This window comes from Canis lupus, chromosome 8 (genome assembly GCF_003254725.2).
Source record: "Canis lupus dingo isolate Sandy chromosome 8, ASM325472v2, whole genome shotgun sequence".
In the NCBI taxonomy this organism is placed as follows: Eukaryota; Metazoa; Chordata; class Mammalia; order Carnivora; family Canidae; genus Canis; species Canis lupus.
Window position 1 is genome coordinate 34,039,991 of NC_064250.1, and position 15,969 is coordinate 34,055,959.

The 15,969-nt window shown below is 44.7% G+C and overlaps 1 protein-coding gene across 2 annotated transcripts; it reads left to right on the top strand.

Annotated features, from left to right (window-relative positions):
* The first annotated feature begins 691 nt into the window (after positions 1 to 691).
* Positions 692 to 10,206, top strand: DACT1 (dishevelled binding antagonist of beta catenin 1). Of its 2 annotated transcripts, none has more exons than XM_025443227.3 (4): positions 692 to 1,087; positions 3,231 to 3,363; positions 4,130 to 4,285; positions 7,036 to 10,206. In XM_025443227.3, the coding sequence occupies exons 1-4, from the start codon at positions 743 to 745 to the stop codon at positions 8,982 to 8,984; spliced, it is 2,583 nt and encodes an 860-aa protein (XP_025299012.1). In that variant the 5' UTR covers positions 692 to 742; the 3' UTR covers positions 8,985 to 10,206. The 2 variants fall into 2 exon arrangements, with proteins under 2 accessions (XP_025299012.1, XP_025299013.1); XM_025443228.3 differs by having other exon boundaries at positions 696 to 1,087; positions 7,147 to 10,206.
* The last annotated feature ends 5,763 nt before the right edge of the window (positions 10,207 to 15,969 follow it).

Consider the following 15,969-nt stretch of genomic DNA (forward strand, 5'->3'; position numbering starts at 1 on the left):
GGAGTACCCGGCTTGGCAAGGTGAAAGGGACCTAAATCGGCGTGAGCGGCTGTGAACGGCGGCCGTGGGGGAAAGGGTTAAGGCTGTGCGCTGCCAGTCGGTCGAGTTTCAGAAAGTTCTCCGGGGAGCCCCAGCGCCGCGTCCCTCCGCGACCCTGCCGGCGGGCGAGGCCGACTGGAGCAGGATGCTGGGGCTCCGGGCGCTCGCCCCGCGCTTTGTGCGAGGCAAAGGGACCAATAGGGAACGAGGCAAAAATTGGGTGCCGTAAACCCGAAAAGGGGGCGAGGAGGCCCGCCGCGGGAAGAGCGGGGGAGGGGAGGGGGAGGAGCAGCAGGGCCGAGCTTGGAGGAGGCCGGCGCCCCCGACAGGAGAGGGGGACGCCCGGGGGAGCGGGCCTCGGAGCGGAGGCGGGAGGCGGGAGGCGGGAGGGAGGCGGGCGCGGGGGGGGGGGGGTGGCCGGGCCGCCGCGCGTGACGTAGCGCCGGGCAGGGCGTTATCAGCTGCGGGGCCGCGGCGGGGGCGGCGCGGCGACAGCGGACGGCGCCGCCCGGGCCCGGACGGCTGCAGCCCGCGGCCGCGAGCGGGTCCCGAGCGCTTCTGGCGGCCGCGCCGTCGCCGCGCCCCGTCTCAGGGCCCCGTCTCAGGGCGGCATGAGCCCGCGGCCGCGGCAGCCCTAGCCCGCGCTGCTCCGTCCCGGGCGGCCCGGCTGCGGTGGCGGGTGCTCGCTGCAAGGGTGGGGGCCATGAAGCCGAGCGCGGCCGGGCCGGCGAGGGAGCTGGAGCCGCAGGCGCCGGGCCGGGGCGAGCAGCGCGCGGCGGAGCCCGAGGGGCGCTGGCGGGAGAAGGGCGAGGCGGACACGGAGCGGCAGCGCACCAGGGAGCGGCAGGAGGCCACGCTGGCCGGGCTGGCGGAGCTGGAGTACCTGCGCCAGCGCCAGGAGCTGCTGGTGCGGGGCGCCCTGCGCGGCGCCGGGGGTGCAGGCGTCGCGGCGCCCCGCGCTGGGGAGCTGCCGGCGGAGGCGGCGCAGCGCAGCCGCCTGGAGGAGAAGTTCCTGGAGGAGAACATCTTGCTGCTGCGGAAGCAATTGGTAGGTCGTGCCTGGAGGTAGAGGCACGGCTGTCCCCGCACAGGGGCCGGGATTCGGGTAGGTGGTCTGGGGGTGGGCGCCAGAGTGCCCCCGGCTTGGCTCTCCGGGCTCCGGGACCCTCCCCCTTCCTGCGCGGGCCGCGGGCGCCCACGCGTGTGTGGCGGGTGCCCGCTTTGTGTCAGGGGGCGACCCCGCGCGGGTTGCCAGGACGGCTGGCGGCGCTGCCTTCGGATTCTCGGAGTCGCCGGGCCGTAACCTTCAGGGTCTCCAGTTAGACGAACGCAGCGCCCTCGCCCCGAGTGTCTGCAAGCCCTCCTTTAAAATGCCATCTCGTTTGGGGGGGGGGGGGTGTCTTAGCTCCACGTCCTCCCGCCGAGAGGGGACAAAAGCCGGGGAGGGGGCTGGTGGCGGGGTTAACTGTCCGATGCCGAATTTTACGATTACGCGGAAGCGCGCGGAGGGGGCCCTGGCCCTCCCGGGGCTCTCGGCGCGCCAGCCTTGGCCTGGGCTGCGCCTGATTTCAAATAGAAGCCCTTTGTATGAGGCACGGCGAAAACACGCAAATGATAGAAATTTGGCTGGAGCGAGTGCCCCGTCCTCTCCTGTTTCATGTGACTGGTGGTGGAGGTGGGGGAAGAGAGAACCTGCTCCTGGGCAGCATGTACCTCCGTCCGTGGCTCAGCCGTTCTATGCCATCTGCGTTCATGGGGAAGAACAAGAACTTTGGCGCTTAATGTATTGATGAGCAGCTTTTGACCCCGCCTCAGAATAATGGCGGCAGCTTTGTTATGGTGACCTCAAAAATGTAGTTTTGAAAACAGAGAGGAAAAAAAAAAAAAAAGCAAGCTTTTTCTGACCATGTGATACTGTCTGAGACCGGACACATGCTAGATAATGCCCCTCCTGCAAGAGTGAACATAGGTGATGCCATGTGGTTATTTGTCAAGGGGGTTTCTTGTATTCTCTCTTTTTCAGATTAATTTTTCTCTCTCCTCCTTCTCTCTCTCGGCATCAAAGGGGTTTTACTTTGGTTCCTTTTTCCTGGAGAAACTCATTCTAGCAAACAGGCATGTACGGTTTGTGTCTACAAGCTTTTAAAACCAAGGGACAGACAGGACTGGAATAGATACTCCTTTGCATCTGTTTTTTCTTGAAGATGTGCCCTGGTTCATGCAATACCTGTTTTGGCGTTTTCCTGTTTCTTTGGAAGTAGACCAGGTCTGTATGTAACATGGATGTGAGTTCATTCCTGCCAGTAATGCCTGGTCGTTGACGTTTTATGCATTGTCTTGTTCAATAGCACCTTTTTCTCTTCACGAGTTTCAAGATTGTGAGTGGCACATTCCTGTTGTCCCCTGGAGGGGAGCAAGACAGCATGTCAGGAGAATTTCAGCCCAGCGTTTTGTGGTACTATTTTCATTTGTAGACTTGGCATTCATGATTTGAACCAGATGCCTTTGGAGTTCTTTTGCTTTCCCAGCAATAGGAAGCACTAGGTGGCGGTGTGAGTTAGCGCTACAGATCTGTCACCCTTGGAAACCCGAGTTGTGTTCAAATCTTGATGGACCTTCCCTTGAGGGTTTTGGATTTTGCCAGCTCACATTATACTTGGCACTGGCTATTAGTATTAGTTTCTCACTTTCAAAGGCCCTAAGACTGATTAAACCCCACAAAGCAGCTAATAGAAAACAAAACTCTGTGGGACATTTGGCCAGAAAATCTCACCTAAGTAAGAGTATAGTGTATTGTAGGAAATATCTTACACTCTGACTTCAAATTAAAGAGTCTACTGTGAAGTACGGTTTTGTAAAAAATTGGCTGTATGCAGAGGATCTTTTTTTAAAATCTCGTTTTCTTGTCCTTACCTATAAAAAGTGAGTTTGCATATATTCATTGAAACAAAAAGCAAGTCCTGTTTTTATTAAGAAACTATAGCACCACAAAATGTAAGGAAGTAAAACTAAACAATAGGACATATTCTTGAAGATTAAAACAATTTTTTTTCAGGTCATCCAGTAAGATTTTGGTTTTGGAAGATTTAGTGAACTCTCCAAATGGTAATTTGAAGCCTAAGAGCAGACTTTCTGGTTCTTTGTGACCAAACATGTGTTCATTTTTCTTTTCTGTGTTTCTTCCTAATCAGAATTGTTTGCGGAGAAGAGATGCTGGTTTGTTGAATCAGTTGCAAGAACTTGACAAGCAGATAAGCGACCTTAGACTGGATGTAGAAAAGACATCTGAAGAGCACCTGGAGACAGATAGTCGGCCCAGCTCAGGTGAGTAAGTGAGCACAAGGACAGCATTCTGCACTCAAGTTCTACTTCAGCCCCCAGTGTTTAACATTCCCAGACCTGCAAATGGCAATGGAGTTTGTTTCTAGTGCAAAGAGGATTAAAAAAAAAAAAAAAAAAAAAAAGCAGTCTGCCATTCAGTTGTATGAGAGGGAAATAAAACCAGATGAAAAAATTTTTAATAATGAGATTGATCTGACTGGAGTCCCCTGAGTTTAAAAATAAAAGCTTCTATTCAAATTTCTGGAAGAGCAGTCCTCCTTTGAAACTTGAGAAAGTCAGAACTGGGCTAGAAAATTTGTCACACTTCAGCTTCCTGAGACCACTTCAAAAGTTTTTTTTTTTTTCTTTCTTTTAAGCCATTTGGCTCCTTAACTAGATTTTTTTTTCTTCAAATTATTCTTTTTTGAAACATTTGTGATGAAGTTGAGGCTTTGACAGACCTAAGTCTCTTTCCTTGCACATCTTTAAAGGTGGGGTCAAGGAGGAGGAAGGTTAATTTGAGAGTGAGAGTAACTTTGAAATGTATCCATAGATATGGGCTCTTTGCCTTTTCCTAAGAGTTGCTTGAAATAAAATCATACAGTCACAACACTAAATCCAGTGGACCAAAATTGTGCCCCCCTCCACCTTCCACCCAAGCAAGCCTCCCTTTCCTATCTTTCCTAGTTGATTAACCCTTTTCTTTTTAAGCACAAATGTGTATATTGCTTGACATGATCTTAATTCCAAATGGTGTTTTTATTTGTAGGGTTTTATGAGCTGAGTGATGGGGCTTCAGGATCCCTTTCCAATTCCTCTAACTCGGTCTTCAGTGAGTGTTTATCGAGTTGTCATTCCAGCACCTGTTTTTGCAGCCCCTTGGAGGCAACCTTGACTATCTCAGATGGTTGCCCCAAATCTGGAGGTAAGACTTTTCAGAATTGATAGACATTTTTAACTGGAAGGGGGTCAAAGGCTCTTAAAGATTATCTAGCTCCAGAACCCCTTCTATTGGTAGAAAAACAAAAGGTCAGAGAATTTCATCAATGTGCTACATTTCATGACATAGTTGATCTAGAACCACAATGACCACTATTCAAATCCTCTTTGGGTAACAGTTAGCTGATGGTGGTAAGATAGCTTATTGTTAGAAATCCTGTCCCAATATTACAGGTTTTGGTGCTCTGTTTGTGAGCCTTTGCTGTTAGTTTAACTTGTTTGCATTTTCTTTTGAAAAGCACTTTGGATCTTTTTTTTTTTTTTAATCATTTAAAGCTCAGGCTTACACTAAATTAAATGTATCTGCCAGACTGATTGGTACTTCAGGGAGCAGTGCCCGCCCTCCCCTCTCCCCCTCCCCAGGTTATCTAGACTGCTTGTACGATGGCAGCTGTCTTTTCTTCTGGCAGGTGGGTGGGATGAGATTCCCCTGAGCCATGTGCCACGGTCCCTCATTTTGGACCTTCCTTGCAGTGACCTCCGGAGAGAGTCTTGCTGTTGTTGGTATTGGAAGAGTTTCTGCATTTCCACTGTATGTCACTGTACTGGATGCTCTGCATACCTTGACCTCCTTTGGATCCTCCTGGTAGTTCTATAGGGTGTGCAAGTATCGTTAGCTCCATTATATGTCTCAGAAAAATAAGGTCTAGTGAGGTTAGGTTAATTGTCTAAGGTTACAGAGCTAGTGAGAAGTAGAGGCAGGATTCAAGCTCAGGACTAACTGTCAGGTCCTAGTTTTTTCCACCACACCAAGGAATTCAGAAATCTTTGTGTTCGACCTTCTCATTGAACAGAGGAGGAATTTGGTTTTATAAATCAGCTCGTCAGAAGCTCCTCATTTGCTGAATGGCAGAGTTGTTGCTGAAACTTGGGACTCCTTTCTTCATTCTTTTACTCTGGTTCCTCAGAAGAGCAGAGAAAACATGGAGAGGAGCTGTAGGTGCAGCACAAGTCATTGCACTCTCGGTTTCTCTTCTCTGTGTCCTCCACTTGGGAGGAAGGGTGAATTTTTGAGATCTAAGCAATGCAGAAATAAAGCCAAATAACTGAGGCTGCTAACTGGCTGTTTTCTTTGTGTTTGTACTGTGTGCTGTCAGCAGTAATCATTTGGGGAAGCACAAATCTGTGTTACCTAGAGTGTCTAGGCTTCAAGTTCATTGGTAATTGTTTCCCTTCACTCTGCAGATCTGGTTTCAGAGGGAAGCTTTAAAACCCATTAAAGGCACTTTGGTATAGGTTTTCCTTGAAGACAGACCCCTGATCTCCCAAATGCCACATCTTCACATAATTGAGACAGTTGTACTGGGCCTTGGGGACTGAGATGTCTGTCTTGTTCCTTAACTCTAAGTAGGGAACAGGGACAGAACAGTAAAATATAGGTAAATGTAGGGCAATGTTTTAAATGTAGGGCAAAGATAGAGTAGTGGAGGAGGGGGGCTGGGCAATGATATTAGCTAGAAAAGATTCCCTTTCTTACAATTAGTTATTTATTAAGAGTGGAGGTGGGAGGTAAAGACACAGCATTTGTAGAAAAATCTTTTCTTTACAAATGAATCATATTATTTCTGGGTCCAGACTGTATTTTCCCCCAGGGATGCTAATCATCATCGAATGTCATGGAGCTTTCCCTTAAATTAACCAATTTACATAGATTCTGGTACATAGTAGGTTTTCAATATTTGAGTAAATAAAATATAGGATATATTAAATAGTAATAGAAACTATGATTTTCCTTAGCTGAAGTTCATTAAGGGGATTTGATATTTATAATAGTCACCAAGGTAAGACATCAAAATCATTTAATTAAGCAAGAAAGCTTGATTTCATTGTATTTTGGCATCTATGTTTTGAGATATGGAAAATTTATTCATTAATACAATTCAATCTTTTAAAACCTTATCAAGAATTCTTTCCTATTTAAAAATATTGTTTCGTTTTTTAGTGTCATTATTGAAAATATAAGGTGATTATTATTTATATTTGGTTGGTCTCCATTGAAATTTGATCAGTTTCTTTGAATTTCCAATTGACAGTTATACTTGAACATATGTCATTAAGAACTAGGTCTAAGAAAATAGAAAATGAGGAGAAAGCTCCCAGAAAGTACAGTTTATCTGCAATATTTCAAAAGGAAACCAGGAGTAAAACACAGAAAGAGTAGCTCAGAGAAAGAATGACTCAAAAAGTGTGTTTTTTTTTCCAGTTCTAAATGCAGTGCATACTTACTGAAAACTTAGAAAATAGAAAATAAAGAAGTAAATCTCACCTGTTTTCTCACTACACTGTCATGCAACTGTTGGCATCTTGGTGTGCTTCATCTCAGACTTATTTCTTTGCATACATACAGTTAATAAAATTATCATCATAGTCTGGTATTATATCATGATTTTCCCTAAACTTTAAAGCATTTCCCCCATATTATTCAATAGTTTGAAAGTATTTTTAATGGCTCAATATTTTAGGATATATCATTTCTTGTTACAAAGTTCTTTGTTAAATATTTCTTCCCTTATCCAGAAGTATGGACTGTATGTACTGTATGTACAGTAGCTTGTAAGAATAGTTGTTGATTCTTTACCATTCTCTCTACCCATGAATTTGTTTTCGTAGAAATTGGCCTGAGTCAAGCTGATGGCTAATTCATTTCTTCAGAGTGTACCTTTAAATGTTTTTCAGATCTCATAGGATGGTTGGAAAGTAAAGAAGGCCACTGTGAAGACCAGGCCTCAGGGGCAGTGTGCCATTCCTCCTCTACATCACAATTTAATTCCCTTGGTGTCATTGCAGATGTGAATCCCAAGTACCAGTGTGATCTGGTGTCTAAAAACGGGAATGATGTCTATCGCTATCCCAGTCCACTTCATGCCGTGGCGGTGCAGAGTCCAATGTTTCTCCTTTGCCTGACGGGCAACCCTCTGAGGGAAGAGGAGAGGCTTGGTAACCATGCCAGTGACATTTGCGTTGGATCTGAGCTGGACGCCATGAAGACAGACACTTCCTTACCGTCTCCAGGTAGTTTGTGGTCTGCTCCCCACCCTTCATCCAGTAAGAGAATGGATGGCTACATTCTGAGCCTGGTGCAGAAAAAAACACACCCTGTAAGGACCAACAAACCAAGAACCAGCGTGAGTGCTGATCCCACGAAGGGTCTTCTGAGGAACGGGAGCGTCTGTGTCAGAGTGACTGGGGGCGTCTCACAGGGCAACAGCGGGAACCTTAAGAATTCTAAACAGGTGCTTTTGCCCTCTGGCGGAATCCCCTGTTTGGACAACGGGACATTCTCCCCACTGAAGCAGTGGTCAAAAGAAGCAAAGGCAGAACCACTGGAGAGCAAGAGGTTGCTGTCCCCGCCGGAGGCCTGCTCGCCAGCCGCTGCCCCTGAACTCCCAAGCAAGCATCTGCCCAAAAACGCCAAGCCAGCTTCCCAGGAACACGCCCGGTGTCCCACGGCTGCGACAGGGGAGTCCCCCAAGGACGGCGTTCAGGTCCTAGCCGCCTCTCCGAAGGAGAGCCCCGGGAGGGGCCCCGCCCCGCCGCAGGAGAACAGAGTCGTCCAGCCACTGAGAAAGGTGTCCCAGAAAGGCGGCCTGCAGCCGGCCCCGGCAGCAGCGCCCTCTCCGGCACCCGCTGCACCCGCTGCACCCGCTGCACCCGCCGCGCCCGCCGCGCCGCCGCCGTCTTCAGCTTTCGCGCTGGAGGAGCGGCCGGCGCTGGATTTCAAGAGCGAGGGCTCCTCCTCCCAAAGCCTGGAGGACGGGTCCCCGGCCAGGGCGCCGTCGGCCCCGGGCCTGCAGGCGGCGGCCGCCCGGCCCCACCGCGGCGCCCGGCCCCCCGCCGCCCCGCGCTCGGCCCCGAGGCACCGGGGGGCGCAGGGTCTCCACGCGCCCGACGGGGCGCTGCCGCCCGCGAGGGAGAAGAGCCGCGCGGCCGGCAAGAAGTGCCGCTTCCCCGACGACGCGGACACAAACAAGAGGCCCCGGAAGGCCTCGTCCCGGGGGCGGAAGGGCGGGGGCGGCCAGCCCGAGGCGGGGGCGCCGTGCCGCGGGCTGGGTGCGGGCCAGCGGGCGGCGGGGGCCAGGGCGCACGGCCACGGCCACGGCCGGGAGACGCTGGTGGCCAAGCCCAGGCACAAGCGAGCCGACTCGCGGCGGTGGCGCTCGGCCGCCGAGGTCTCGCTGGAGGAAGCCCTGCGCAGGTCGCGGCGGCGGCGCGAGCACGTGGGGCTGTTCCCCGCCGCCGCGCCGCTGCCCTACAGCAGCCCCTACGCCTACGCGGCCAGCGACTCCGAGTACTCGGCCGAGTGCGAGTCCCTCTTCCACTCCACGGTGCTCGACACCAGCGAGGACGAGCGCAGCAACTACACCACCAACTGCTTCGGGGACAGCGAGTCGAGCGTGAGCGACGGGGACTTCGCGGGCGACAGCACGAGCTCCAGCGACTCCGAGGAAAGCGGGGGCCTGATTTGGTCCCAGTTCGTGCAGACCCTCCCCATCCCGGCGGTCGCAGCCCCGGACCTCCACGGCAACCCCACCAAGACCTTTGTCAAAATTAAGGCCTCGCATAACCTCAAGAAGAAAATCCTCCGCTTCCGGTCGGGCTCCCTGAAGCTCATGACGACTGTTTGAGGAGCGCCCCACGCCCCGGGGAGGGGGAGGGGTGGGGGTGGAGGGTGGGGTGTTTTCTAGTTTAATAGAGGAAAAGGTGGCGTCTTATTTGTGCGTGCGCGTGCGTGTGTGTGTGTGTGTGTGTGTGTGTAACAGTTCCACGGAATGCTTTTCTTTTGTTGAGATAAACTGGAGGTGCTTTGTCTCGTCTTCATCCTGTAGGGATACTAGTGCCTTTCGTGGAAGGTAAAGAATGTTTTGCTGGCTAGGAGTCAATACTGGGTTTTTAATGCTGGTGATAGTGAATGACTTTTGTGGTATCAGGTGACTCTTCTTGGAAATTCTCTGAGCATCCGTGAAGGCACAGGTTTCGGTGTTCAAGGCTTGCTGGGATGGGGCCTTTTGATCCGAAGGTCAGGTGGATGGAATTTAGACATACATTGCTTCTTGGTTCTCTAGGGCTGTGTCTCCATGAGGGTTTCCCCATCGAGAGGCATCACATGCAATTGTGTGAAGTAGGTACGATGGACAGTCATTGTTTTCTGTAATTTTTTATATAGTCCCCCTTTCTTAGATGTATCCCCATTCTATTTTCTTCTCAGAACTGTTTGGTTTACTGGACTCAGAACTTGAAGACCAGACCCTGAATCCAGAGCTGGTGACCTCTGGGTAGGATGCTGGTAATAACTGTAAAAGGATTCACTCAAACTTTTGCCACACTTGGTGCCTAGGCCCTGGTTACATAACCCTTTCTGGGCCAATTAGCCAACATTTTGATGCCTTTCTCTTCCTCCGTAATTTGCAGCAGATCCAGCCATTTCTTCTTGGAAGGACTTGCCTTTGGGGTAAATTTTGGTCCTTGGGTACTTAGAAATTCACTCCTAATGAAATAACCCTTGAGTGTAACTCCAAGCCCAGAATTGCTCACTGAGTATGGTGCCACCTAAGCATTGGCCCAAACATTTTAGTGCAATCCAGTCCAGATTGGATCACTGACCCTGTCTGGAAGGGCTTTTTTTAAAAAAAAAAAAAAAAAAAAAATTTGTTTTGGTAAGCAGTATTGTGTAAATTGTTTTTTATACCAATATATGCATGTTTTGTGCATGAGTAGTATTTGTTTTGATATTTCTATGGATGTTAAATTACTGTATGATATAAACAGTATGTGTTTTTATATATCATTGTGTAAATTTAATATAACACATTTTATGCTGTAATAAACAATTTGTTTTACTGCTGTTAAGTTTGTTGTTTGGATATAAAACCAGTTACATAAATCTTGTGCTGATTATTTTGGGTTTTCAATTCTAGCATTAGAATATTTGCAATAATTAAAGCAAGCTTTAGGCAAAGGCTTTAAATGGATGGTAAGTAAACAAATGAGGAAAAGCAAACCACTTCTTTAGAATAGATAAGATACTTCTTTAAAATTTAAGGTAAATTTGGTAGATGTCTTCTAAGGAAAATATTTCAGAAAAGAGTCTTCCCCGTCCCCCAACTCTGCAGTATAAAAGAATTTCCGACATGGAAAAGTTGAAATGATGGTGCAGTAAACACCTGTATAGCCAACACCCAGATTCAACAGTTGCTAACAATTGCTAACACTTGCTTTAACTCTCTTTACATATGTATTAGGTTAAACCATATTACTGGTTTTGATGGTTAAGGACAGATTTTGGCAATCCTCCCTCCACCACACTGCTGTACCATTTTAGAGTAAATTTCAGGCATCTTGATGTTTCATCTCAACACTTAAGCATGTATTTCCTAAGAATAAGGAAATTCTGTATAGAACTACATCATGATCATACCTAAGGAAAACTGACAATAATTCTTAATATCATTAAATACTTAATTTCTATTCAAATTTTCCAATTTGTTTCAGAATTTTTTAACAGCATCTTCTTCCCTTTTCCTCACCAGGATTCAGTTAGTATGTGGCATTTGGTTGTAGATCTTTATAGTCTTTTTAGTTTAGTCTCCCCACATTTCTTAAACATGACATTGTGTTTTTGAAGTCCGGACAGTTGTCTCATAGCAGGGCCCACAATCTGGATTTGGTTGGTTCCTTATACTGTGTTTTAACACCTAGTCCTTCTATTTCCTGTAAGTTGTGTTAAGGCTTGATTAGATTCAGGTTAAACATTCTTTCTTTCTTTTTTAAGATTTTATTTATTTATTCATGAGAGACATACAGAGAGAGGCAGAGACATAGGCAGAGGGAGAAGCAGGCTCCCTGTGAGGAGCCAGATGCGGGACTCCCTCCCAGGACCCGGGGATCACAACCTGAGCCAAAGGCAGATGCTCAACCACTGAACCCAGGTGCCCCAGGCTAAACATTCTTGACAAGATTTCACTAGTGATCTTGTGTGTTTTTATTGCTTCACATTAAGAAACATAAGATCAGGATGCCCTGCTATTACTGAATTTAAGAGTGATCCCTTGGTTAAGTGGGTGAGCAGTGATTTCTCCATTATAAAATTTCTCTTTGCAAATGGTAATTATTTGTGGGTGATTCTTCAGTATTGTGTGGATATTCTTCACAACTTTCCACTTAATGGCTTTAGCTTACACTGCTGAATCTTGCCTAAACCAATTATTGCTTTGGGAATTCAAAATGATGGTTTTCTAAATATCTTCTACATTCTTCAAAAAAAAAAAATAGCTTTCCTTATTTTTCCCCCTTTTTCTTTTTTTTTTTTTAGTTTAAATTTTGGTTAACATACAGTGCAATATTGGTTTCTGGAGTAGAATTCAGTGATTGATCACTTACATACGACGCCCAGTGCTCGTCACAAGTGTCCTCTTTAATACCTATCACCCACCTAGTCCATCCCCTCCAACTCCCTCCCATCGACTCTGTTCTCTTTTTTTTTTTTTTTTTTTGACTCTGTTCTCTTATGTTGAGTCTCTTATGGTTTGTTTCCCTCTCTCCTTTTTCTCCTTTCCTCCTTCCTGTATGACCATCTGTTTTCTTTCTTAAATTCCACATATGAGTGAGATCATATGGTATTTATCTTTCTCTCACTGACTTATTTCACTTAGCATAATATCCTCTAGTTCATTCACATTGCAAATGGCAAGATTTCTTTTTTAAAGTAATATTCAAATAACATTACTTGAGTAATATTTCATTGTATATATCCATTATAGCTAATCTTTATTCATCTTTTGATGGACATTTGGGCTCTCTCCATAGTTTGGCTATTGTTGATAACACCCCTTTTTCTTTTTTGAACATCACAATGGAATCATGGATGTTTATTCATTTGATATTTAATAATCATAGTTATTGTTTGTTCTTGATGCTCAACATGTCCCAAATTTGGCCAATGGGAGGATAAATTTTGTTAAAAGGAAACTGGAATCAGCCCGCCCAATCTCATATTTACTATGAAATGTACTTAATTATAATTAATTTTTCAGATGCTAAATTTAAATGCAACAAAAATTCCTTAACCATTTTTTAAATGTTGTCTTAGAAATTTTCTTTTCCTATACTCATCTATACCTATCTCTGAGGTTTTTAACTTTGGAACATAGCAAGTGATTTCTCCATGCCTATAAAGGTAAGACATCTTGTTTCTTTTTTAAATGAGACATCTTTTTAGCGACCTCTCAGACAACTCAGTTCTTCAAACCGTTAGTCTTTTGCTATTCATTTGTTTTTATATGCAACCAGTCATTTTGTTTGGACTAGAATTTGACTACCTGATTAAGTCAAGCACAAGCAAGGGGATGATCTCTGCATCTTTTGTAATACCATGATCCAATCTCTTTGGGGCCAGGCTATAAAGTTTATTGTTTATGGCAACTGTGACCTGCAGTCAGTTCTTGAATCATTTCCAAGTTGTTCTCAATGAGCATTATTCTCAGAAGGGGATGCTTTCTGAAAACCAGCTTCTGAATAATTACATTTTAGGTGACAATGCCAAATGAAGAAAAGCGTGAAAAACAGGATTTTCAAAGAACCCTGTGTCTTCCTCTGTCCATTGCTTCACTTCGGTGTAGCTAGCATCTGTACTGCACTTGGAAAGTTGGGTTTTGTTCATTATTTTTGGTGACAAAATAACGGCCATTGTTACAAACGACAAAAAAAAAAAACCTCTTTAAAATGTTTTCCTTTATTGAAATAAATTACAAATATTGTCAGAAAAAAATATATCTGAACAAAGCATAGGTGTTTAAATTCTCTGCTAATCCCCCTCAAATCCCACTCTCACTAGTTTGGTGTATATATTTCCATATTCTTTTTTTTTTTTTTTTAAAGGTTTTATTTTTTCATGAGAGACACACAGAGAGAGGCAGAGACACAGGCAGAGGGAGAAGCAGGCTCCCTGTGGGGAGCCTGATGCAGGACTTGATCCCAGGACCCCAGGATCACTACCTCAGCCAAAGGCAGACGTTCAACCACTGAGCCACCCAGGCGTCCCTCCATATTCTTTTATATGCACATACAAATATAGAACTTTTATATTTTTTATTCAAAATGAAGGCTCAATCTATATGTATTATTCTGTAATTTACTACCTTCATTTCATGGACCTGTATAGTAGATATAATTCCTAATTCTTTTTAATGGGGTTCCAATTGTGTCTTCATTGAGAAAAAGACACTAGATTTTATGGGCTACTAGTTTGTTTAGAAAAATTCTAATATTTAGCAAAAAAATGTCAACACAAGTGCTATACCTTTGCACACATATTGCCTTTCTAGGTTTCCAATAGATTTTGTTATTTTGTATCGTGAGCTCACTTATTATTGGGGGATTATTGAAGGAATCCCGTGAGGCTTGATTTAGGATTTTACCACACTGAGAAGCTTTGTGGTTTTTTTTTCTTCTGCCAGGTGCTTCAGGGACATTTTCAGCCTGGACTACCTTTTTTTTTTTTTTTTTTTTTTTTTTAATTTTTCTTATGTTTTAAAAGTTTATTTATTTCTTTTTAGTAATCTCTACACCCAATGTGGAGCTCAAACTCACAACCCCGAGATCAAGAGTCACATACTCTTCTTTTTTTTAAGATTTTTTATTTATTCATTCATAAGACACAGAGAGAGAGAGAGAGAGAGAGAGAGAGGCAAAGACACGGGCAGAGGGAGAAGCAGGATCCATGCAGGGATCCTGACGTGGGACTCAATCCCAGGACTCCAGGATCACACGCTGGGCTGAAGGCGGTGCTAAACCGCTGAGCCACTCGGGCTGCCCAAGAGTCACATACTCTTCTGACTGAGCCAGCCAGGTGCCTCTGGACCACCTTTTAGATTAATTACTTTACTTTGGGTTACCTGACTATAGACGTATTATATATTAAAATCCTGAGCCAACATGAGGATAGGCTGTGGTTACATGTTCTTAGAGGAGACTTTTCTCAAAGCAGAAGAGCTTCCTTATTTTTATCCTGGGCTAGCAAGAGGAATGTTTCCTTGGACCAACCTTTTACTGAGTGTGTAGCCCTTCATTGATTTCAGGGATTTGAGAAAGTCTCAGTTGCAAATCCAAGCCAAGTTCTTGTTGGTAAGTGCCGGTCTAAACCAAAGTCCCTTGCTTAAAAGACCAGCAACCTTTCCCCCTTACTCTTTAAAGGTGGGCCAAACTTGTGTGACTTTCTTTCTAGTAAAGTCAATACATACTTAAGAGGATGTTTGTTAATAGTTTACCAATCATTTCTGTTTTACAGTGAGACAATTAGGTTATCCAGTTCACCATATGGCTAGAAGCATAGAACTGCTCATTGCCTTTGTCAATAAGTTGGATTATCCCTTCCCCCTCTTATTTTTTGGTACAATTTTGAGGTGCAATTGAAGTCCAGTAAAATGTACATATTTGAACTGTACAATTTAAACAGTTTTGACATGCAACCACTATGTAACCACCACAATCAATATAACAAACATTTCTATCATGGTCAAAAGTTTCCTTGATACCTTTTGTAATCCATCTCTCCCTCTACAACTTTCCCTAGGCAACCACTGATTAGTTTTCTATCAGTATAGATGACTTTGTCGTATACTCTTTTTTTTGGCCTGAATTTTTCATTCCACATGATTTTTAGATTCTTCCATGCTATGTCATGTCTCAATAGTTCATTCCTTTTTTTGTTGCTGAGTTGTATTCTTTTATGTAGATATATAACAGTTTGTTTATCCTATTTACTTGTTGTTGGACATTTGGGTTATTTCCAGTTTGAGGTTATTCCAAATAAAACTGTGAAGAATATTCATGTACAGGTCTTTGTGGGGACAGATGTCTTTGTTTCTTTTAACTAAATGCCCAGGAATGGAATTCCTTGGTTTTGTGGTGGGTATATGTTTAACATTTTAAGAAATTACAAAAACATTTTCCAAACTGATTTTTTAAAAATTTATTCATGACACACACACACACACACATAGGCAGAGGGAGAAGCAGGTTCTGATGCAAGACTCAATCTCAGAACTCCAGGATCACGCCCTGAGTTGAAGGCAGATGCTCAACCACTGAGCCACCCAGGTATCCCTGTTTTCTAGCTTTTAGTGTAGAAGTCTTGGTTATCTTTTGCTATATTTATTACTATGTATTTTAAGACTTTCGGTGATACTATAAATAGAAGTTTTGTAAATTTTACTTTCCAATTGCTGGTGGACTAAAAGAATACAATTGATATTATATATTAAGCTTGAGCTCTATACCTTGTTAACTTCATTTCTTTGTTTTAGTGATGGTTTCTTAGAATTCTAGTCTTAGGCTTTTTGATATTGTTCTAAAGATCTGGAAACCGCTGTTCATTTTTTTCAATCTTTTCTCTTTGTTCTTCAGTTTGGATAGTTACTATTGATCTATCTTCATTGCCTTTGTTATCTACATTCTGCTATTGGACCCAACTAGTGAAAAAAAATTTTTTTTAATTTAGATAATCTATTTTTCAGTACTAAAGTTTCCAGATGAGTGTGTTTTGTTGTTGTTATTTTTAGTTTCTGTTTCTCTACTGAGAAACATTTTCATTTCAATGAAATTCATTTCATTTCA

What these genes read in the sequence shown, in the direction of transcription:
- DACT1 (XM_025443227.3), top strand. Translation starts at nt 743, where the DNA reads ATGAAGCCGAGCGCGGCCGGGCCGGCGAGGGAGCTGGAGCCGCAGGCG. An exon ending in TGCTGCTGCGGAAGCAATTG is followed by an intron (nt 1,088 to 3,230) that starts GTAGGTCGTGCC and finishes CTTCCTAATCAG; the next exon opens with AATTGTTTGCGGAGAAGAGA. An exon ending in AGATAGTCGGCCCAGCTCAG is followed by an intron (nt 3,364 to 4,129) that starts GTGAGTAAGTGA and finishes TTTTATTTGTAG; the next exon opens with GGTTTTATGAGCTGAGTGAT.